The sequence below is a fragment of the Schistocerca gregaria genome, chromosome X (assembly GCF_023897955.1).
Source record: "Schistocerca gregaria isolate iqSchGreg1 chromosome X, iqSchGreg1.2, whole genome shotgun sequence".
NCBI lineage: Eukaryota > Metazoa > Arthropoda > Insecta > Orthoptera > Acrididae > Schistocerca > Schistocerca gregaria.
The window spans coordinates 273,453,988-273,479,871 of record NC_064931.1 but is presented as its reverse complement, the minus strand read 5'-3'; the positions used below and the strand labels follow the sequence as shown (position 1 = coordinate 273,479,871).

The 25,884-nt window shown below is 37.2% G+C and overlaps 1 protein-coding gene across 4 annotated transcripts in view; it reads right to left on the bottom strand.

The window, feature by feature from the left end:
* The window catches only part of LOC126297885 (GTPase-activating protein and VPS9 domain-containing protein 1), a 280,670-nt gene that overhangs the window by 213,948 nt on the left and 40,838 nt on the right, over nucleotides 1-25,884 (bottom strand). For all 4 annotated transcript variants that reach the window (XM_049989182.1, XM_049989183.1, XM_049989180.1 and 1 more), the window contains exons 3-7: nucleotides 24,985-25,161; nucleotides 17,221-17,456; nucleotides 8,490-8,657; nucleotides 8,153-8,381; nucleotides 1,900-2,109 (exon numbers count right to left, since the gene is read on the bottom strand). In XM_049989182.1, the coding sequence (XP_049845139.1) occupies nucleotides 1,900-2,109; nucleotides 8,153-8,381; nucleotides 8,490-8,657; nucleotides 17,221-17,456; nucleotides 24,985-25,161 (1,020 nt within the window). The remainder of the gene's footprint in view (nucleotides 1-1,899; nucleotides 2,110-8,152; nucleotides 8,382-8,489; nucleotides 8,658-17,220; nucleotides 17,457-24,984; nucleotides 25,162-25,884) is intronic.

Genomic DNA, 25,884 nt, shown 5'->3' with positions numbered 1-25,884 from the left:
ACTGTCAAGAAGGTAACCAACTACTGAAACATGTGCTTATGGGAGATAAACACTGGATCATTTGTGACAATTGAAGAACACCACAGATGGCATTTCTCATTTTGGATGCAGGACGGCATGCCAAATAATGTCCTACTCTCGAAGTAGTGGAACTATGAGGGTGCTGTCTTAAAATATATGCACTAACACAGCACTAACCTGTCCCAAAACCACTAACTTTTTGAAACTTTTGATACTGCTGACATATCTGGTGTGTATTTTAAATATCTCAGTACTCTCTGCAGATAACAATACATTCTACTCAACACTGAAAGAAAAATGAGTAAACCAAAGAACTACAACATTTTACAGTCCAAGGGCAGCAGATCTGACTTCAATTACAATTTTGTACATAATTTCTTAAAAGCGGACACCAAATGTAAATTAAAAACTTAATATAATGAACATTAAGACCATTTTTAACACACAAAACTACGACACTGCCACCCTCTGAATGCCTCCTAGTAGCATTGTGGACATACAACATGTCAAGAAAAGTGTGCAAGTTAAGCAGAGATGACTGCGGAATCATTCCAGCAACAATACAGGCCACAAATGGGGAAATCCACGGACATAAGTGACTTGGATAAATGGCACACTGTTATGGCCAGGCATACAGGAACAATAATCTCAAGAACAGCAAAGCTACTGTCATGACAATCTTCTGAAAGTCATTTAAGGGCAGTGAAACAATACAGGAGGTCTATGGCTTGCCCATTCTGTGAAGCAACAAAGTCAACAATCTGTAGCAGATCTAAAGACAGAGTATGATGTCAATGCAAGCACAAATTTTTTTGCAGCACACTATTCAACGCAAATTATGAACGTGGGGCTATGCAGCAGATGATTGCCAAGTGTTCTCAAGTTGACCCAATGACATCATCAATTTCAACTGCAGTAGACCATGGATCAAGGGTTGGAGGAATCATGCTTCTTGTCATGCTAGATCCAAACTCGTGTCAACATACGTCCTCATCCACATTAATATCTGCTCAAAACATGTATGTCAGGGACAAAACCTGGTGGGGGCAGTATGATGATATGGGGGACACCCCCCTGGTCTTAAGTTAATAACTCTAAGTACATCACTTCACCTGTACATATATATGACTTATACTTAGTAATACATCTGTGCTGTAGGCTGCTTAATTTGTTCACAATAATTACAAATATGATACAGTGTAGACATTATACATAGCTTGTCTTTTATTAAAGTTTTTTTAAATACTATGCTGGTCACATTCATGTATACGCAATTTGAATTGGTTTAGTCTAATTTAGTTATTATCTGATAATTTTTTTAAAATGTAATAGTAGATATTATACTCCAGTATATCATACATATGATAAAACAATATGTCTGCCACATCCAGTGGCCTGTAGACAGTGTACTGCAATGTCAAAACTGGTTGCACACGAATAAAACCAGTAAATACATATAATTGTATTAGCCTTATTACATGTAATAAACAGGATTACTGTCTGCGTCACCAGACCAGAGTTCTACAAAAGCGGTCTGAGGAGTATGAGAGTGAACTCATGTTGATGTCTTGGCCACCAAATTCATCTGATTGGAACCCGATGGGAAACATCTGGAATGCTATTGGGTACCAGCCCTGCCCTCACAAACCATCAGCCCCTAATTTACAGGGATTGCATGACCAGGGTATAAACATCTGGTGTCACATCTCTCTTAACTTGCTGAATCCATACCAGGCACGATCACAGCTGTATCGCATTTCAAAGTGGAACTGCATGCTATTGAGCACATGGTCACAACGTTTGGGCTCATCGTGTGTGTGTGTGTGTGTGTGTGTGTGTGTGTGTGTGTTTTTTTTTTTTTTTTAGAAGGACACTTACTTTCTCAAAAAGACTGTAGAGATCTGCAACTTTGCTACTAACATCTTCATATTTCATCATTGCCAGAGTCTGCACAATCTGGCCTACTTGCATCAAATTAAATCTTGCTATGTAGCTTATTGGAGCATCTGTGATACCATACGGTTCTGGATGGACAATTGCAGGACATATGAAGTATGTGAATACAAGATCTGTACATATTGCGTAAACCTGTAAAACAAAATTTATCACATATTATTTGCATTTAATAATATTCATGGTTCACACAGTTGTATGAAAACAGAGTATGCTCCAACATAACAATGAAGTTTTACTCTAAAATCCCTAAATAATAATAATTATAATAACAATGCCTGAAAAAGGGAACATGCTGACAAGGTTGGAGTCAGACAATTTTCAGACAGGATAAGTGAGAAGCTGGAGAAGTAGGCTCTGTTCCACACACTGGGGCAACAGGAAGCGCCCAAGCATATTTATTTATTTTATATTTCATTGTAAAGTTTTTAAGCACATTATTAAATATATTTTTTGCAGAAAATAATACATGCAATTTACAGAGAGACATCTAAATTTTTAATACAATCAATTGCATCATTCATTGCCATCAGGAAATTGTTAAAAGTACTACAATAGGCCCTGTTGGGACAGTCAGTGACTACGTGACAAATGGTTTGTCTGGCTGCTCCACAATCACAATTTGGAGATGGAGCCTTACCCCATCTATGAAGAGTGTCCACTCTTCTGCTGTGACTGGTGCTTATTAAGTTAAACACTGTACATGTTCTGTGCAATTGGTCACAGGCAGAGGGGTTTCTTTCTTAAGCAGGGCAGTTCTGGCACTGTGGAGGGCAAGCAGTCTTGTTCCCATGAGTCTGTTAGGTTGAATTGAAATGTTCAGCTGGATGGCTGTTTCCATGGATGGTTTGTGTGTGTGTGGGGGGGGGGGGGGGGGGGGGGTGTTAAACCTGTTTATTTCTAGAATAACCATATCTCGATGGATAGGGAGTTGCAGGTTGTCGTATATGCTTTTAAACTCACAGAGCAGAGCTGCTCTTCATCGAAGTCCAGCGGGCAGAATTTGGCTCAATATGGACAGTCATTTACTAATGGTTGATCTTTGTGTATCACTGATAATTCTCATTGTGTTGTTCAGCTGTGCACTGAGAATTCGTTTGTGTGTGCACTATTGATCCATCCATGACATACAATGCTCCAGAAGCTGCCTAAGTTAAACCTGGCATTCAAAGGTCATGAAGGCATTAAGTTTCATATAGTCACAGATGTAATGTTCAAATGAGGAATGTATGTAGGTGATGATGTGATGATTCAGAAACCATCTGTTTCCAGAATATACTTAAAACATACCACTACAAATAAAATAATTAAACAATAATAGTGTTAGCTAGTCCATTAGTTCCATGTTCTGTAGATCACATTCATGAGAAATACAATAATACAATGGTGTGGGATGTGTGAAGCGAACCAAAGACTGCACAGCCAAACCTGTAAATAAACAGTAATTGCCTAGTTACTGCTAATCAAGAATTAATTTGTAGTATAGAAGAGATTCATAAGGACAAACGACTTTGATCTACATTTGAAAACACTTCTACTGACCATCAGATATTTTGTGTTTTATAGGTGTGTGTCTTACTCCTTTCTTTAATATAGATAAATTCACTACAGAGTAGTGAAGATGAGTTTTCCTTTTCTATTTTTAAATCCAATCATGCTTCTTGTATATGAGGGATATGAAAAGTATACAGATATTACTACACCTCTCACTCAGTTTCAGCCCCTATGCAGGCGACATGGGCTCAGTCCCTAAAATGTTGGCGCCCATATATGTTATAATGTTGCCTATATGTACAGAGAAAAGTATCATTCTCATGTGATGATGTGATTTATTATAGACAAATTTATACCTCAAGGACATAAGAAATAGGCTGTTTTATTATTCATGATAAATTAAGCAATGTTGAGGTGATGTACTTTCTCTTGCCACCACTTATCTACCCGCATATACATGAGTGTGAAGGCTGCTCCTGTTGGTGTTTCTGGCTCACCTATTAAGCAGTACATTACTGCTGGTCCTAATATTTATAGGATAGCATTTTGATTCTTGTGTACTTATGAATGCTGTCATTGTAGGAAGTACCTGGATGATTGTTGCAATTGCTGCTGGATCACAAGCAGACTACAGAGGTTTAGAAGCTTTTGGAGATATAAATATTATTGCGTGGAAGACATTTGGGATCACATAGACAAAAGGACTACTACAGACCAGACGACACCAAATGGAGTAATATCGACAGCCATACACCTCACAAAAAGGTCGCACATTGTTTCAGTGGTATATGTGCTAGACTTCTGTCATCACACGAGATCCACTATTACATCTTTCACTTGTCTAGTTCTCTTCACTACCACAACCCACACACACAATAGTCAAGACATTATGTCCCATATGAGATGCCACATAGTTCTCAGAAAAACTGTCATACAATGACACTGATCAATTGTGCCTTTCTGTTTGTACCGTGCCATCAATGTCAATAACGCACAGTCTCTTAGTAGTGTAGTGGATAGCTGAAGGCTTGTCGACCACAACACACCAAACGTTTGGTGCCACAACCACTGCTCAATTTATATGGTTGGTAAGACAGTTCAAAAGATTCTGTAACATCCATGTCATTGCAGACACACTGCACTTCTGGAAATGTTGAGTTCTATTCAGCTTTACTATACATGTATGTTACATTCTATTCATAGCATTCTTTCAAGCTGCTGCAGTTTTCACAATTGTGCATTTCTCAATATGCCATTACCATTGGAAAGCTATACTAGGAGTTTCATTTTGATCCCTTGCTATGAAAAACAAAAGTACCTTAATAGAGTCTTCACAACAAAACAGTATCTCAGTGTTCGAAAATAAAGTCAACCAGTAATAATCATGTGATTATTGATGCTTTCCTTTAACACTACAATGGACTGGACTCAAAACAAAAACAGACTTATAAAATTCACATTCATCTTTACTTTATTGGTATTTTTTTTTACCATAATGATCATAAAACACCCATTCAACTATTAGATCTTATTATTCACTAACAGATTCAAGCAAGCAATGTCAAATACATCAATGAAATACACTTACGCCTGAAAATACAGAGAATTATCCATCAGTTATGAATTCTTATAATAAAATTGACACAGTATCTCATTAAAGAATAGTTAAAAATTAGTATGTAATTTTTACCGAGGGCATGCAGCTTTACTGTATGGTTAAATGACGATGGCGTCCTCTTGAGTAAAATATCCCTGACGTAAAATAGTCCCCATTCGGATCTCCGGGTAGGGACTACTCAAGAGGATGTCGTTATCAGGAGAAAGAAAACTGGCATTCTACGGATTGGAGCGTGGAATGTCAGCTCCCTTAATCGGGCAGGTAGGTTAGAAAATTTAAAAAGGGAAATGGATACGTTAAACATAGATATAGTGGGAATTAGTGAAGTTCGGTGGCAGGAGGAACAAGACTTTTGGTCAGGTGAATACAGGGTTATAAATACAAAATCAAATAGCGGTAATGCAGGAGTAGGTTTAATAATGAATAAAAAAAATAGGAGTGTGGGTAAGCTATTACAAACAGCATAGTGAACGCATTATTGTGCCCAAGACAGACACGAAGCCCATGCCTACTACAGTAGTACAAGTTTATATGCCAAATAGCTCTGCAGATGATGAAGAAATTGATGAAATGTATGATAACAGAAATTATTCAGGTAATGAAGGGAGACGAAAATTTAATAGTCATGGGTGACTGGAATTCGAGAGTAGGAAAAGGGAGAGAAGGAAACTTAGTAGGTGAATATGGATTGGGGTAAGAAATGAAAGAGGAAGCCGCCTGGTAGAATTCTGCACAGAGCATAACTTAATCATAGCTAACACTTGGTTCAAGAATCATAAAAGAAGGCTGTATACATGGAAGAATCCTGGAGATACTAGAAGGTATCAGATAGATTATATAATGGTAAGACAAAGATTTAGGAAACAGGTTTTAAATTTAAGACATTTCCAGGGGCAGATGTGGACTCTGACCACAATCTACTGGTTATAAACTGTAGATTAAAACTGAAGAAATTGCAAAAAGGTGGGAATTTCAGGAGATGGGACATGGATAAACTGACTAAACCAGAGGTTGTACAGAGTTTCAGGGAGAGGATAAGGGAACAATTGACAGGAACGGGGGAAAGAAATACAGTAGAAGAAGAATGGGTAGCTCTGAGGAATGAAGTAGTGAAGGTAGCAGAGGATCAAGTAGTTAAAAAGACGAGGCCTAGTAGAAATCCTTGGGTAACAGAAGAAATACTGAATTTAACTGATGAAAGGAGGAAATATAAAAATGCAGTAAATAAAGCATGCAAAAAGGAATATAAACGTCTCAAAAATGAGATCAACAGGAAGTACAAAATGGCTAAGCAGGCATGGCTAGAGGACAAATGTAAGGATGTAGAGGCTTATCTCACTAGGGGGTAAGATAGATACGGCCTACAGGAAAATTAGAGAGACCTTTGGAGAAAAGAGAACCACTTGTACGAATATCAAGAGCTCAGATGGAAACCCAGTTCTAAGAAAAAAAGGGAAAGCAAAAAGGTGGAAGGAGTATATAGAGGGTCTATACAAGGGCGATGTACTTGAGAACAATATTATGGAAATGGAAGAGGATGTAGATGAAGATGAAGATGAAATTGGAGATACGATACTGCATGAAGGAGTGACAGAGTAATGAAAGACCTGAGTTGAAAGAAGGCCCCGGGAGTAGACAACATTCCATTAGAACTACTGACGGCCTAGGGGAGAGCCAGTCCTGACAAAACTCTACCATCTGACGAGCAAGATGTATGAGACAGGTGAAATATCCTCAGACTTCAAGAAGAATATAATAATTCCAATCCCAAAGAAAGCACGTGCTGACAGATGTGAAAATTACCGAACTATCAGTTTAATAAATCACAGCTGCAAAATACTAACACGAATTCTTTACAGACGAATGGAAAAACTGGTAGAAGCCGACCTTGGGGAAGATCAGTTTGGATTCTGTAGAAATATTGGAACACTTGAGGCAATACTGACCTTACTACTTATTTTAGAAGAAAGATTAAGGAAAGGCAAACCTATGTTTCTAGCATTCGTAGACTTAGAGAAAGCTTTGGTAATGTTGACTGGAATACTCTCTTTCAAATTCTGAAAGTGGCAGGGGTAAAATACAGGGAGCGAAAGGCTATTTACAATTTGTACAGAAACCAGATGGCAGTCATAAGAGTCGAGGGGCATGAAATGGAAGCAGTGGTTGGGAAGGGAGTGAGACAGGGTTACAGCCTCTCCCTGATGTTATTCAATCTGTATATTGAGCAAGCAGTAAAGGAAACAAAAGAAAAATTCGGAGTCGGTATTAAAATCCACAGAGAAGAAATAAAAACTTTGAGGTTCGCCGTTGACATTGTAATTCTGTCAGAGACAGCAAAGGACTTGGAAGAGCAGTTGAACGGAATTGACAGTGTCTTGAAAGGAGGATATAAGACAAACATCAACAAAAGCAAAACGAGACAAGGATAGTGGAATGTAGTTGAATTAAGTCGGGTGATGCTGAGGGAATTAGATTAGGAAATGAGACACTTAAAGTAGTAAAGGAGTTTTGCTATTTGGGTAGCAAAATATCAGATGATGGTCGAAGTAGAGAGGATATAAAATGTAGGAAGTCGTTTCTGAAAGTATTTGTATGGAGTGTAGCCATGTATGGAAGTGAAACATGGACGATAAATAGTTTGGACAAGAAGAGAATAGAACCTTTTGAAATGTGGTGCTACAGAAGAATGCTGAAGATTAGATGGGTAGATCACGTAACTAATGAGGAGGTATTGAATAGAATTGGGGAGATGAGGAGTTTGTGGCACAACTTGACAAGAAGAAGGGACCGGTTGGTAAGACATGTTCTGAGACATCAAGGGATCACAAATTTAGCATTGGAGGGCAACGTGGAGGGAAAATTGTAGAGGGAGACAAAGAGATGAATACACTAAACAAATACAGAAGAATATAGGTTTTAGTTAAATACTGGGAGATGAAGAAGCTTGCACAGGATAGAGTAGCATGGAGAGTTGCATTAAACCAGTCTTAGGACTGAGGACCACAACAGCAACATGTAAATTCAACCATATAAACCACAAAATACGAACGTCCAAATGATGCTTACCTCCTTTGGTTCAATATTCCCAGATTTTGAAAGTAATGCCGCAATTTGGCGAACTAGCCACAAAATTCCAAAGGGAAAACAATGCATATTTTTTGATATACTCTTCACAAATCTATTTGTGGCAGCAAATAGTCGTTTATTTGTCCAGTTACGGTACTCACTAAGTCTGGTATTGTACTCAGTTGTCCCTTCAACACCAAATTTCTTTAGCCTTTCCTCTGGAGGAAATCTTAAACATAAAAAAATAAAGTTCATAAAACTAATACTTTCAATAACTCAAATACTTAGCAAACGTTACCAACAGAGCCACAGTTTACTAGATGATATCTTATCACACCTTATTGTTGCTTTATCAGGATCTATATCCAAATACATTCCATCCTCCATCAGCAGCTGCATTATTGGTTGATGTAGTGCAGCTGTTAAAAATAACTTTGCCGAGAAGAGACCTTCATGAAATTCTCCATACAGGCGCGCAAATGAGGATGATTTCTGTCTTAGAAGCCTGAAATTATGATACATATACATTTGAAAATACAATTATATATTTTTTAAGTAACAACATAAAATCTAACAAGTTACCATGTTTTAACATAAATTCATCTCTTAGCTGAATTCTGTGTTTACATTGCTTAGTATTATCCACAATTTCCAGGAAAAGTCAACTACAGGCACAAAACATGCACATATGATGGTACAAAGGGTGTTCAAAAACTTTGGACAGTCGTCTCTCATTTTTTTTTTTTTTTTTTTGCAGGTGGAGAACGAAATTTTTTGTGAACATACTCCGAGCATTTAGCTATAAACTGGTATATAAAAGTATTTTCTTTTCTTTACATGTGAGCCATAGTGGACCGTGAAGTAGATGTCAGGCTGCGACAACAGTCGATGATGGAGTTCCTCTTCAAGATCGGCGACGACTGACACATCGATACACAGGAAGTTGCTCCCTGTTTATGGGGAGGACACAGTGAATCGCAGCAGTATCCAGCGATGGTTGAGCAGTATCCAGTGATGGTTGCAGAGGTTTAAAGGCAGTGACTTCTCTCTGCTGGACAATCCAAGATGCGGTAGACCATCGACGGCAGTGAGTGATGTGAATAATGAGACCATTGATCAAATCATCCAAAATGACAGATGTGTGACGAAATGACAGCTTGCTGAATTGACTCGTTTGTCATTGGGTAGTGTGGTACCACTGGTACAGTCACTAGAATACAGAAAAATCTGTGTAGGTTGGGTGCCTAGATTATTGACAAGAGAAACCAAAACGATGAGGAAGAATGTGTACAAGGGTCTCATGAAGACCTTTCCTAAAGAGTGGAAACAGTGTTTTGGTAGCGTCATTACCCAGGGGTAAACATGGTTGTTTTTGTCTGAACCTGAGAGCAAAACCCAATCCACGGAGTGGGGTCATCCGGGTTCAGTGACGTTTTAGAACCTGGCTCCACAATTAACCAGGACCATTACTGTTCGTCATTAGACAAGCTGTGATGTGCACTCAAGACCCACAGACCACAGCTTCAGGGTCAGCTCATCAGGCTACACCATGGTAACACCAAACCCCATACAGCCCTTATGACGCAGGAGAAAATCAGGAAAATGAGTTGGAAAATTGTTCCTCATCCTCCATCTGATTTTTACCTCTATGGTCGTCTGAAGGTTCACCTGCGCAGTAAAAAATTTGACAGGGTGAAAGACCATATTTTCTGTGTCAAGTGATGGTATAAAAGTCAATCCCCAGAATTTTACCAAAGTGCATTTACATCATGGATAGTACATTGGGCCAGATGCATCACAGCTTATGGAGGCTACACTGAGTAGGCTCAATGTATAGCTAAACGTTCCAAGTATGTTCACAAAAAATTTCATTCTCCTCCTGCAGAAACTAAAAAGATTAGAGACGACTGTCGAAAACTTTTTGAATGCCCTTTGTACAATGCAGAACCATCTTGACAAAACCACATTATTTCCATATGGTTTGCTTCCCTACTGAGATGGCACAAGGAAGGAGTTAAATGAATCACTATTTTATTAAGATGTGATCAGATGGTAATGGTTGAAATGAAAATCAAGAGATATGTTTTACATCACACACACACACACACACACACACACGAAAATTGTGAACCAGATATAAAGGAGAAGAAAGCAAACTACTCACTAAAAAGAGATTTCGAGCTTCACCTCATAAGCAAACAAGGCAGGACAAATAATGCAATATGCAAAGACACAAAAGTTCTTTCTTTCATTGAGAAAGAGAGAGAGAGAGAGAGAGAGAGAGAGAGAGAGAGAGAGAGAGAGAGAGAGAGAGAGAGAGAGAGGATAAATTTGGAACTGCCAAGACAAACATCAGCCTGTGCGGGACGCTGTAGGCATTTTTTCTAAGATATATGTATTTTTTTTCACAATGGTGATTCAGTAGATCTTTCTAAATTATGTGACTCTTGATACAGTTCAAAATGTGTGTGACCCAACTATCTGTCCACCACTGATTCAAAAGTAGTAAATTTATTTGTGGTAAGAACATGACAAGTAATTCACTACAGAAGTCTAATAGATGCTAAAATTCATTTAATGTCTTGAAGTACTTTAGAGTACAAAGATTACATAAAGTCACACACTTTATCCCCAATGATGATAAATATTTGCAACAGGGTTCATATCTGAATCATGAATACTAATTTCTTAAAAATCATTGCTGTGCAAGCATCACTTGGGAGGATGTAGCAACTGGAGCTGTCTGCTAACCCTAGCACACGACATTTGCACACACTGCAACTTGCGGAAACAAGAAGCCAAAAACTAAACTGGCTTATACAAGAGAGCAGGTACCCTGGACTGTTATGGTATGATGGGAAAAACATCATGTGCTTGGCAACTGCAGATTGCTGGTTGTGTACGGTGCTGCCATAGTGCAGACTCTGAGATCGAAAATTCATTTCACGCCCGCAAAATACATAAAATCTAAACTAGTGTAGTTACAAGTAAGGCCAAAATGCCAAATGAAAGATAAAAACGAGACAGGTGAGTGCATCTAAACACATACTTGGTAGGCAGAATAGTACCTAAGATATTAAAGACGTAAGATTTGGAAATACCAACTGACTTAAGAAACTGATAACTTCCTAAGACCCTACACTATTTCAAATAATTAACAGTCCACAAATAGCACTCTAACAGCTCTATCTTGCACTCTAACAGCTCTATCAAAACAGGTACACAATTTTTATTAATGAAATACATTTTGGATTCTTATGATCCAGAATGTTCATTCTGATAACTAAAACTGTATTTTAACATAAAATAAATCTCAAATCACTAAATGTAGCAGAAGTATGAGTCAGTAGGCTACAATAGCTATCTGATGTCAGTTACATTTCATCATGTTTATTAATAATTAATAGCAAATATGGGTAAATTAACTATCTCACTCATTAACATGTAAACAAAGAGAAAACTAAGGATCCCATTACAATCTAAGGACACCATAGGAAGGCTGGTGAAATTCTGGTCTGAATTCGTATGCACTGTGTGTCATAGCAATAAGTTAAATGTAAATCTAAATTAGTTCCAATACAATTAATTATTTTATAGGTATGTTTAGAAATGTCTGTACACTCAAATTCTTGATGATAATTAGAATTTTAGTTGGTAAAAAGTGCAACTGGATGTCCAATTGCACTTAATGCCAACTAATGGCCACAGACTATTATTTAAGAGGCTGCTTCACTAAGCAACACTAGTCATAGTCCAAGTGCACATGTGAACTGATGAGCTACTGTGTATCGAGATTTTAAATGTGGTATGTCTTCACTTTGTTCTATACAATTTTTATTGTATTTCTGGTACAAATACTACTTCTCATTTGTTCTGTTTACCTGAGATATTCTGATGATAGCTGTCACCAAAATCAGTAAAGATATAATTAAAAAATATATAAATAGTGATCAAGATGGACAATTATAGTAAACATGAGAAATTCACAAGGACAGATCACTTCTCCAAAAGGGCAGTGGCCATACTGGCTCAAGATAGTTCACTTCAAGAGCTGGACTGAGGATGACATATGGTCAAATGAGTGGCTTAATGAGTGTGAATTTAGAGGTTTGAAATTTTTCAGTAACTGTTTCAAGGACTTGTAAAATTTTGTGCAAGAGTTCTGAAAACAAACTCTGAGCAGTTATCAATGTGGACTTGCAAATATCTCAACAACTAGCCTCGTGAAGAGCAGCAGCACTGGATTTGTCAAAATTTATTTCAACAGTTGCTTCGAGAACTTTAACACTGGACAGTAGCATGGCGTGCTGCACTCAGCACTTTTGTAACTGTGTGGCAATATCTGTCATTGTGTTGCCTTAATGAAATTCAAAGTTTAATAAACATTTTTAATTCTAAATGTCAACTAGCTGGTGTTGGAAGGTTTTTTTTTTTTTTTAAAAAAAAAAATCACTGACCATAATCCTGCCTGCAATTAAGAAGTTAACAGAACTCTTTATTGTGTAATCCAACAGGTGTGTGACCATCCTCTTGACACCAAAGTAGCCAATGAATCAAATTGGTCACACAATTAAACATATTGACTCTTCAGGTCAATAACGGTAAGCAAGTATGTCACACTGGTCACTACACTCTCGCTAAAGTTGGCAAATGTGAGCTATCCTATTACTGAAGATAAGAAAGAGAAAGTGGGAGGAAACACTTAAGACCACATACACACTTACAACAAGTAATTTAATACTAAAAAAGAGAGAGAGAGAGAGAGAGAGAGAGAGAGAGAGAGAGAGTCAAATTAAACATCCCACCTCAATGTGGACATCACAGTTCAAAGTTTTCTATTCATATTCCTGTATAACTATTCAAGTTTCAGTGTCCATTGTACAAATAATAGCAGTAAATAATAAGTAGTATTGACTTCTTATCAAAACATTAAAAATAATATTCTCATAGCCTCTTCTGTAATTCTGTAAGACTAGCTAGCATGAATAGTAGACATTCCACCATCGTCACACTGATGGCACTTTCTTGTTGCAAGCACCTCTGGTGATCTGTAATCTCAAATTTTTTACATGTCCTTTGAATTCCTTACACAAGTCATAACGAACCACTGTTTAATAGCAATGTTCTTCACACATAATCTATGTAACAATAAAATAAAAGCAGAAAAGAACAGAATACTTGTAACCCTGCAAGAAATATAGCCCCGTGTGTGTGTATGAATTTGTCATTCATTTTATGAAAGAGAAATATATGGTATTTCGCACAGGAAGAAAATCTGCCAAGCAGTTACAATTTTTATAAAATATATTAACAAAGTGATTTCAGTGCTTTGCAGCTCCATTTTCAAAGCTCTGTTTAAGGTGTTAAAGTTGTCTGTGATATAAATCACTGACATACACTGATGAGTCAAAATAATTATGACCACTGCCCACTACCAGACTTAATGCTGCCTAGTAGCATTGTGGGCACGGGACATGGTAAAGAAAATATACAAATTGGGGATAGACAAATGGGGAATTGTTCTAGCACTGATACAGGCTGCAAATGGAGAAATCTACTGATATAACTGTCTTTGACACAGGGCAGATCATTATGGCTCAGTGCCTGGGAATCAGGATCTCAGAAAAGGGGAAGATAGTTGGCTACTTGTGCGTTACTGTAGTGAGTATCTATGGAAAGTGTTTGAAGGGTAATGAAAAAATGAGCAGGCAACTAGGTGCTAGGATGTCCACACCTCCTTACAGAACACTGAGGTCAGAGGCTTGCCAGCTCTATAAGCTAGATAGGTGAGAGTCTGTGGATGATCTGAGGACAGAGTGTAATGCTGAAGAAGTCACAAGTGATTCAGAGCATGATACTCAGTACACATTGTGCGACATGAGGCTCCACAGCAGATGACCCCTACGTCCAGGGTCATATCTGGATACATCATTGTCCAGGTGAACAGCTGCTGGAAACCTACACCGTGGCATGGACACAGGCCAGTGGGAACAGTATTATGCTATAGGAGACTTTCACTTGGGCTTCAAAGAGACCGGAGTAATAACCAGAGGCATTACGATAGTTTGTGGACTATGTAAACATTATTGCAGACCACTTGTATGCCTTCATGTCTGATGGCTTCCTTGATGGTGATAACATCTTCAAACAGGATAACTGTCCAAGTCACAAGACCAAAATTGCGTTACATTGGTTTGAGCAGCAGAATAGTGAACTCACACTGATGTCATGACAACCAAATTTGCCTGATCTGCACCCAACCGATCACACATTTGGGAAGCTACTGGACGCCAGCTCTGCACCCACAAACCTGGCCCACGATTTACCAGAGTAGTGTGACTTGTGCATAGACATCTCGTGCCACATGCCTCTGGAAACATATCAAGGACTTGGCAAATCTATGACATGCAGAACTGCTGCTGTACTGCATTCCAAGGTGAAGCAACACAGTATTAAGAAGATGGTCATAATGTTTTAGCTCATCAGTGAATACTGTAAAGATAGCTTTCACTCACTGGTAAGGGATCTGTAAAGGTTTCAAACTGCTCTGTTAATAACGTTCATAAAAACTGTAGCTGCTTGGTGGATTTCCTTCCTCTGCAAAATCAATTGTGTAGCTACGTACCAATTGCAATCATCCACCACATGGGAATACATCAAGAAAATTATGAGACTTGTAACATTACCATATCTTTCACACTATATGTTTATTGTAATTTTTTATGAGTTTCATTATTAATATAACATCCACTAACAGCACTATGAAATTGCTAAATAGTAAAAATCAAAGTAATGTTGACAGAATGTCTTTACATGTCTAACTTTCAGAGCCGGTAGCTTTTCACCAGTGCAAAAAGTAACGAAAAGGATTATCAAAGAGAACATCACATATAAAACTGAGTGCATGTCTGTTATTCCTCCCACTATCAAACTCATTAAGTTGGAAATTTCACTGAAACACACTAACTGTAGAAAAACTGCTGGATTCGACAAAATCTATCATGAATTCCTAACAGACTAAAGCTCAGACACTGAACATTAGAAGAAAAAAGAATTCCTGGCTCTTTTCAATAAAATTCCAGAAAGTGGGTATTTGCCATGAGCATTACAATTAAAAGATAATTGCCATTAACATACCAGTCAAAGTGAGTAATGAATTGGCACACGTAAGACAAATACTTTTCTGTGCTGCACTTAATAGTTGTTAAAGAGGATGTAGGTTCCTGTCTTCTGGGATACAATCAAGAGAACTGTCCTTGAGGAACAAGCTAGCTTCATTTACAAACAAGTTTGCTGTGAACAAGTATTAACACAAGTGACCCACATTAAGAGTAGATACCACAAAAAACATAAAACACTGGCACTGTTTTGTAGAGTTTCTTTCTTCTTTTTCCCCAATGTCAATAAACTTCACCAACAGCTGTTTTATACAATTCCTTCATACTAAAACCTGACAACAACTGCCATGTCTTACTATGAAGCAACTGTAGAATGACTGGAATTCACCATACCCAGAGATTTATGGCACTATATGACAAGTACTTTTATTTGGATAGAAGAGTATAGGGCCTGAAGATGGCCACATGAACTGTCAAAACTGGTTGCTTTCAGAATAAAATAAAATATCTTGATGTATATGGCTGTTGGTGAGGTTTATTGACATTGAAAATCACTTACCAGCTGATGCCCCTTGGCCATGATGGACCAACAGAGATAGAGTTTTGTACAGTTGTCAGCTGCCTATCAAACAGTGCAGTGAGAAATCTTGCTCTGAAAATCACTGCAGATTATCATGTATAGTGAACTAGACAAACTTTTTAACAACGTGTTAACGAACTGCAGACTCAAGAGTGCCCATTGGAAACTAAAAGGGCTATAGAACACTGAAGACTAGCTTAGTGCAGTAATTCATGGTGACATCTCTTATTTTTGAACTGTATGCTGTGGATTTACCGTACATTGAATATAGAGATTTCCAACATGGAGATGGACTTGCTGTTACCCTCCATAGCCACAGCCTTGATATATGAAAATACAATGTAAAACAACTGCATTGTTACTCTGCACTTAATTAACATTCTCAAAAATTTCATTATAAGTTGGTTGAAACAGTGAAGTTCAAAAATAATCTAGTCAAGAGAGAGGCAGTAACAAACTGAGATGGTGATATTTCAATGTTGTGAGCTGTAAAGCCAGATCTCCTGTTTCCAGCTGTAGTGCCGTGTTCCTTTTGGCAAAGCAGTGGCCACACAAATAAGGTTTATGCACAGCTACACACTGTCTTATGAATTAGATAATATTGTGTTCTATACGAGCAGCTCATGGTCTTGCGGCAGTGTTCTCGCTTTCCACACACAGGGTCCCGAGTTCGATTCCTGGCGGGGTCAGGGATTTTCCCTGCCTCGAGATGACTGGGTGTTGTTGTGTTATCATCATCATCATCATCATCATCATCATCGAGTTAATTGGCATATTATCCCACCACTGATCCACAGAAAGCCCACCAATCCACAGAAATCCAGCTTCTATAAATATATTTAAGAAAGCTAATGCCAATGCAGATGTTCCTTTGAACTCGGACATATACAAACTTCCTTGCAGCTGACTGGTAGGTAGGAGTGCACATTATCTTCAGGCAAAAGATATAATTTTAAAAGAAGTCTGACCTGATGGAAGACTCAAAGTAGAACTGTAGATAAATTGGTCAAAAAAAAACAAACATGAAATTATTGAAGAACAATCAATCACACTACCTGGTTGACAAGGAAGTTGTGTCATTTATGAATAATTTACATGTATCACCATGAGCACTGTGGAGAAATAGCCTGACAGAAGACTGGTACATTGTCTGTAGCTCAGCACTAGGTTGATGGCACTATATAGTGGAGGCTTGAGTTCCTATTAGCAATCGAGATGCCTCTATGCCATCTCCAATTTTTTCATGTTGTGACAATATTTTCTTCTTTTGGGAAAAGTTACTTTAAAATGACACTTTCATCAAATAAATACAGTTCATGAATTTAACATATTCTCATAATTTCACAGACCAACAGGAAGATAATAATTACCTTCGAGGATTGTCTGAAGGTACCAGCTGCAGCTCTGTTAGATGACGAAGAAGTGTCAAAGCTAGGTGAGTATCTTCAGGTAATATGCAGCTACCCAAAAGACCAGTTGCCACAGAGTGGACAACACCAGCCATGGTATCTGGAGGAAGCAATTTGTCGCCAACCACAAGACATCCTGCTAGAAGTTGTGGAGAGTTGCGAATTCTCTGCAGAAACTGTCCATAAGCCAGACATCCCTGTAATTATACAAACTTGAAACAGTTAATGTATTATGCATCCTCACACTCACTTGATACAATAGTATTCTAAAATTAAACTTTTATACTGCCACTTAATTTAATTTAATTTGTTAACGGTCTCCATATTTCCACATTATCCAAATGCTGTGCTTCAAAATCTCATATTACTATCAAAATCAATTTTCTAAAGATTCTGCAGAGCTGGAAAAATGGTTCCAGAATTCGCATGTGTAAGGTTATCACAAAGTGTAGGGATAAAGTGCACCCAGTCAGAGAAGAATGAATCATAGAAGCTAATTGTGCACTGACAAGTGGATAAATGCATAAATTACACTACATATGTCCATCTAACACAACATTGGGCTTGGTCATTTGGATATTACATTGGGTATGACTTGCTTGGAGTAAATTATTCTTGGCTCAAAGTGTCATATTTCATTAAAATTTTATTTCTGTGTGGATCCACAGCCTGTAAATATTTAATGAAAGAAAACATGGTCTGTAGTCGACTGTAGTATAAAAGATCTTTATTTAAATCGTGCAATTAGCTTCAACAAATATTTCCTTACGTGTACAAAGTAGACATCATACTCCTTTTTTACTCTGGGAATGGATCTGCATCACAAATGTTACAGCCTCACATCACACTGGCAACTGTGCTTAGTACTTAGAACACAGTTAACAATATAACATTTCAGGTTGTAATGTGGATCCATTCCAAATTTAATGATAGAACGTGATGTCTATTTTATTTGTGTAAATAAAATAATGTGATAATTACAATATATAATACATTATATTAAACTTGTTCTAGAAAATGACAAGTTGTCAAAATTAGCTAATCACATTATTCAAATAAAGATCATTTACATTACAGTCAACTATGGACCATATTTTCTTTCATTATTTATTTTGTCATATTTTACAAGTATGGACAATACTTCACCAAAAGCTACAGTACTAGATGATAGTACCCCTCTCTATTTTGTGGTCATTCAGATTTTACTAGCTAATACAGACAATGGAAACTCCAAGAAAGAACATCCAGTACAAACTGTGAAATTTCCTTAGTTTGTTTGGAAAATTAACTAAAGTTATTTCATTTGCCATTTACTCCAATAGGAAGGAAGGGAAGATAAGGGCTTTGTGCCCCATGAGTGATGAGGTCATTAGAGAGCGAACACAATTTCTGAATTGACTAGGACATTGAAGAGAACTGATCATGGTCTTCTTGATGAAGCAAAGTGTCATTTTCCGGAAATGGTTACCTAAATCTGAATGGCCACACAAGTGATTTGAATCCCCCCTCGTCCAAATGACACTCTGGTGCCTCGACCACTGAGATTTATCACAAAGTGCCTTTTTCAGATATCAAAGCATGATCGAGAAACCACGTTTTGAGTTCCAAGATTTTAAAAACTTAAAAGATGTGATGGCTGCGTTGAAATGCAAATTATCTTTACAGTGGGTGTATGTAATTGAGAGAATTTTAGCTTCAGTCATCCAGAAAATAATTTTACCTCACTCCACTTGTTAGTCAAACAGGGACGGGAGCAAATGATGTAACTTATGAGTACCTATTGCAGTAAAATGAATAATGGCTTGCACTATATAAAGATAAATGTTGATTCAGATCAAACACAGAAAAGGGTGAGAGACTCAGCCTCAAACTTCATGAGTTACAAATTAGCTATAGTAGTACATACTGCACTTTTAAGTATCTGGAGTGTTGAACTTCTAGGAATTACAAGTTTCATCATGAATCAATACCTTCCAAACTTCATATCAGGAAATTAGGAAATACAAGTGAGCATAAATATTAATCAGTCTTTATTTATGAGAACATAATATTACAAAACAAGAAGTCTTACTGTGACAGTTAGTTCCTGCCATTTTCAAGGCACTTTTTTCTAGTAGATGAGAAGTTTCCTCACTCTTACACAGGAAAAAATACTGAAAATTGTACCATTTGGCCATGCCCAACTATTGTACCTGCTTTATACTACTGTTCCAACTCTCAATTGAAGTTCAACTACTGTCAGCAATAACTGCTTTCAGTTAAGCCATGAACTGTCTCAGTAGTGTCTGGAGTGATAAGGGTTCTGGAATGGCAATGGTGGCTCAAGTTTTGCGCATGATCTAATATTTCACAAAAACCTTTACATTGAGATTTGGTTCCAGGCTGCATCTACTGTCTCACTTTACTAAATATGATTTAGCTAGACTCACTGCTCATGAGAATATTTTAATTGTATGCTACAAAATCATGCAGTTATGTCTCTTTCATTGTAGAAGCTGCTAGCTGAATAACTGCACAAAAATATCGAATCTGTGGTAACTTCCTCTCCCCCCCTTCCAACACTCACCTCCCTTCCCAACGGACTTTGAAGTCCTAATTTCCTGCACAGACTACTGTGCTCACATCAGAAACAAGGTCAGTTTATATTTGATCCATCTTAGATCTTATCAGGTTTGTCACAGAAAATGTTAAACATGAACTAATTTAAAACAGATTCTGGAAACTAAAACAACTGAAAAAGATCATTGTTTGAAAGGCTAGAGAAACAGTATCATTCATTTAATCAATGGCAGATATGCCACAAATGCTGTGAAATGTTAACAGAAAGACAACTCTTTTTGAAAGTCTTTATGCTTTTCTTCTGCGCACGACAGAAAATTTTAAAACTGGGGCAGTCACGCCAACTGCATTCTGCAGCATTCTGTTAACTCCCTACACCATATGGCATAGCATTTATATACACCAGAAGATGCAACTTAAAAGCTGCAAAACTGGTTGTGTGGGTCTCTAATCGACTTAAATAAACACAGCTACAGCAGACAATTGGACTTTTTGTTCAGTTTAATATTTTAATAATTTTAACATTTGTATTTAAACACCTGTTGTACTGTATGAATTGCAAGAATCAGCCTGTAAATAGGAAGACACATTACTTTTGAATTACCACTTCACCACTGAACAGAATTTTGCTGGTGATGCATCACATTTTTATAAAAAAAGACTACTTCAGTTTAGGAATAACTACTTGGCACTGACTGTAAAATGATCCTGCTGTCTCTACGGAGTATTTCAGGTAAGAGTCGTAAGAACATGGTAGAAGAAATTAGGATGTTACATATGTACACAATGTTATTTTTTCCTTGTTCCATTCAAGAAAGGAACAGAAAAGAAAGGTAATCAAATGAAGTACTCACTGATATGGACTGTTCAGTGGAATTTGGATTATATTAGTACTGGCAATAAAGGGTGTGTTTATACATGAAACATGCCACATTGGTAATGTAACTGAAACAGGGAATTTCCTACCCACTTTATTCTACCAAACAACAGTGTCTCAATCGTGAAAATTTTCCTGCGTACATGAAACACACACTTTGCAGTATTTTAGCTACATGTTCACATGTGGTTAGTTGACTCTCCAATGTAAACTTGATCAGCTATTAAACTGTTTAACAAATGAGGTAGCACAGAGGTTAGTACACTGGACTTGCATTCAGGTGGACAACAGTTAATACCAGTATCTAGCCATCTAGATTTACATTTCGTGGGATTTCTCTAAATCGCTTCCAGCAAATGTTGGGACAGTTCCTATGAAAGGACAGGGTCGATTTCCTTCCCCATCCTACGCAATCCAAGCTTGTGCTCCATCTCTAATGACCTCAATGTTGATAAACACAATCTTCTTCCTACCTTCCTTTATTTACATGTAACCACACGTAGGTGATTGGCAAAGGGAACGGGGCCACCACAATATATTTTATGGAGTTGAATGGCAAAAGAGATGGCACTGCTTGCTTTATTTAATACCAAGGCCCACAACTTGTTTAATTTCAGTTTTTTTCTGTTAAAGCTGTTTATGTGTTTATGAATGTCTATGCTTTCTTTATATTATATCATAGGACAGTAATGAAAACTTCATGCTTTCTTTATATTATATCATAGGATAGTAATGAAAACTTCAGTATGGGAGAATCGAATTTGGTGGTCTCCTGATCTCATTGCATAATATGCTGCCCAGGCAGCAATTGTTTAGTTGGTGGTGTGGGTCTCCCGCACCATCCCCTACGCTCCTTGGAGTATGGGTCATCATCATCATCATCATCATCATCATCATCATCATCATCATCATCATCATCATAATCTTTAAACTTGGTTTTAACCAGAGGTGTACACATTCTGCTTTTAACCTGCCCATTCTTGCCTGTTAGTCAGGTAGGCAAGATGCCACATGTTATCAGCAAAATGGGCAGGCTGCTTCATTCCCATCCACGCCAAGCTATGTGAACCACAACAGACTATTGGAATCTTGCTTGTCTGCCCAACCTTCCACGGTGCTATGCTACATAACAAATTATTCAATACGCTTTCAATGTAAGGTTTGAAAGATGATGACAAATCCTTTTTTACCCAAGTATCACAGTACGAGGTCCAATATAATTGCATTCATTTTGGGACATTGCAAGCCAGAAAAGCTGAATTTTATTTGTCCTTTTTTCCAGCATATTATGGGCTGATTTATTAGTTTCAAAATCAACAGTTTTCACTGCAACTTCACACTCTTTCTATTAGTAGACATACTGGCTACTCTCAGTTCGAACCATCATCAGGTTTCCTCCAACAAGTTTTCGTTAGTAAGCAAAACTATCTCTGAAAATTGAGGTTACTTGTGCTTAAGAACCTGAAGATATCTATTATACTACCATGCCAGCTAAAGTAAGGTTTTGTAAGACTATTTCTATAACCTTAGTGTGTGTTTTAGCCAAATATGACCACAGTAATACCAATTTTAATTACTTTTTCCAGTATGTGTATTGTGGGTTCACTGGATTTGTTCTAAGTGGTCACAACAGTTCATTCTAAATTCCCCAAATACATTTTAACAAACACGAAGTTCATTTTTTCATATTATGATAATCTAAAAAGTACATGTCTTAAAGAAGAAGCATTTCTTTCATACTAAACTTTCTTAGCACTATGTTGCATACCGACAGAATTTGGTTTTTAACATCCACTGAGCCACATTCCTTTTTAATTTTCCATCACTGTTTGTACTAAATTTAGAAAGTGTATGTACTGCTAAATTGTCTTAATTTCTTAGTTTCTGATAAGTAAGTGAAAATTTGTGCTAAGTGTTTGTCCTCTTTCAAAATATTAATGGAGTGAGGAAACAACTGGTTAGATTTACAGACATGTCATAATATACTTAAGGTTCCCAAATAAGTGTTTAGTAACTTTTTACACAAGTTGCGTTATTAGACCCCTACCGATTTATTTGAATCTGCCTCATAAACACACAAAAACTTTTCCCCTGCTGAGCTTTGGCTCTGTTTCGTGAATGGTATATATTCCCAATTCTTAATTTCTCCACAACCGCCTTTAAGTTTGGTTTGTTCATTTTGCAGCTCCCACTGTTATGATAAATGAGCTGCAATGAAACTACCTGCGTAAATGTATATCTAGCTAAACATGCTGGATTGATAACGCAACCTGTTGTCAGGTGCAGTAGGCTGCATGGGTCCCATGAAGCTTGCCATGCTTACAGAAACCGAAGCTGGTCTGCTTTAAGCACTGCACTTCAGTACACATGCACTCATGTCTCCAGAGCAATAGGTTGAGTTGTTTTCTTGGTTGTGGCAGAGACAGGAGCAAGCAGGCTGGAAGGAGAACATGTGTGCCTCTAGTTCTGATGCTTCTTTTCATACACTTGACCATATGTGCAAGGGATTTTGTGTACTCCTTCTGTGACAAGTGAGTGGTGAGGGTCCTTTGCAGTATTAAAATATTCACACATCTTTCTTGTCGATTTGAATATTGTAACAATACTGTGTCTTCTTAGCACTCTGCTACTGTGACCTGTGTCAGTGTTGACAAGCAAAGTAGTTGTAAATTTCTGTATGAAAAACTTTGTCCTTCAGGAAAATAAAACTGTAGCTTTCACTATGTTGAACGAGACTCTTGACATATGGTCTCATAGAGAAAGAGAGCTCTCACCATTTCTAGGTGATCTTAATTTTAGTGTACAGTTCACAAAGAAAAATGGAAATAAGGTTAGATATAATTTTCGATAAACTAGTACTCAGAAAAAGTGGTGGAACTCCACAGCACAAAGTTTAAATGAAGTCAACTCACATGCACAGATACCTTCATACAAGATCTAGTCACCTTCTGAAGCAGAATGATGATGATTAGGGCATTGGTGAACCAGGCTAACTAAATCTGTGAATCACAATACTTAGAGAAAGAAGTGAAAAATCAGAGAATTACTTTTAGGAGAAATGGTAACTCTGATGAAAAAATTAATAACGTACTTCACTCTATAATAGCTGGAACTTTTAACAAAAAACAAACAGCGAAAGGCAAAGTTTTCCTTCCAGTCATAAAAAAGACCACAGATCATATGGGCAGAGTGCTAAGATAACACTGTATTAACATAGTGCTTAAACTGCCAAGAAAGGTGCTCAGTTATTTGAATACATGCACCAAACTTACCTCAGTAGCAGTATACAAAATCCTTTGCACATACAATCAAGTGCACATAGGAACAAGTCAGGATCAACATCTAGCTTTAAGAACAGAAGATCAACTGCTACTTGGGCTACATGGATAAATCAGCAGCAGCAGATGATGCAATGAGATGACTGGACCACCAAATTCGGTTCTTCTACACTAAAGTTTTATCGAGATCCAATCAACAGCATGCTAGGATGTACAGTGGGACCATAAGATTCACAAACACAAAAAAATATGGATTGAAATTATACAAGTAATTCATCTTAGTGCTCAATAAAACAAATAGCATCAAATCTTTTGCCACACAAACTCCACGACACATGCTGATGTGACTTGATGTTTGGCAACAGTAGGATTGATCTTTTTGCAGGTAAAAATGAACAATTCAACAGTTTTGGCTAGTGAGCAAGTTTACATTGGAGAATCAATAAAGGTAATCCCTGATGATGTTTCCTACAACAGAAAACAGAACAATACACCCAAAAATTTGCACCTTCATAGATCCAACATAACCAAATATTTAAACATCACTGTTGAGAATCTGCACAGTATAATCAAACACAGAAGTTATCAGTTGTATGTTCTTCCATTCTTTTATGGATATTTCATTCTGATTATGTTGAAGGGTGATTAATATAGAGTCTGAATTTATTTAGTTATCAAACTGAATAATTTTATCAAGTAATTAAAATTAAGCCTATACATTGCTACCCAACCAACTACATTATTCATGTGATCATCATTTGGTAAAAAGTCATGGAAAAAGCTTTCACTAATTTGAAAGCCAAACAGCCTTGAAGTCAGTTAACACCTGTCCACTACTCTACAGTGCAACTAGCTCCCTTCATTAATAATATTAAGTCTATTTGAACTTTACTATTTTTGCCACAGTTTTATAAGTTATTTCTTCTACACAATTTCCCAATGAGTAAGTAACTTTCTTTTGTTGCTCGTTAATAGAATTACATAGTAATCACTTAAAAGTATATTGCTCACCTGAAACCCCAGAGCTTTGTAACCATCTATAAATGATGTATGTTCAAATGTGTTTGCCTTTTGACAGCAAACTGCAGGAGTACAGTCTGGTCGCGACACAATAAGTCTGTTCAGGTTATATCTCTGCTGCGCTGTCACCCAGGCCAGCTGGGCCAAACTGGATGTTTCACATGTAACCTGCAATGTGAATCACAATGAGCACATAAAAACTTAAAATATGAAGAGCAATAATAGAAATGGCAACTAAGAAGTTCAGAGGTGTCAAACAGTACAAGAGATTCTTTTGAAGATACCTAACTAATGTACTTCCACCAAACCAGGAATGAAGCTCATCTTCAAAAGTGTCTATATAAACTCTGGTACTGTAGAGTATATGGCAATACCACTTTCATTTATGAGAATGACTTATACCTTAGCATTAAAGATGTGTAAGGTTGGGAAGAAGGAAGATCATGTTGACATCAGTATCACTTAGAGGTGGAGCACGTGCTCATATGAGCAAAGTTGAAGAAACATATTTGTGAAGGAATTGAACCAGCATTTACCTGGAAAGATTTACATAATAAACAGAGGAAAACCTACATTGAGTGTTCCAATGACAAGTTGATATTCAAAAGAACTGGAGAAATATCAATGCAGAAATCACAGCTGCTATGTAAATAAGCACGACTGCAAATGCTAACAACACAAGAATGATTTTTACTTTTCCAGTACAATCCAGCACTGAAATTCAACTGTAAATGACATATCAAAATAATATATCAAGTATCTGTACCCATTTATTCGATTCATTTACTGCAGGCCAGTGACAATGCTTAAAAATCTGAAGAGAAACATCTCATAAAAACTTCAAAGATACAAATATGGACCTTATAAATAAAATCAAAATTGATTTGAGTG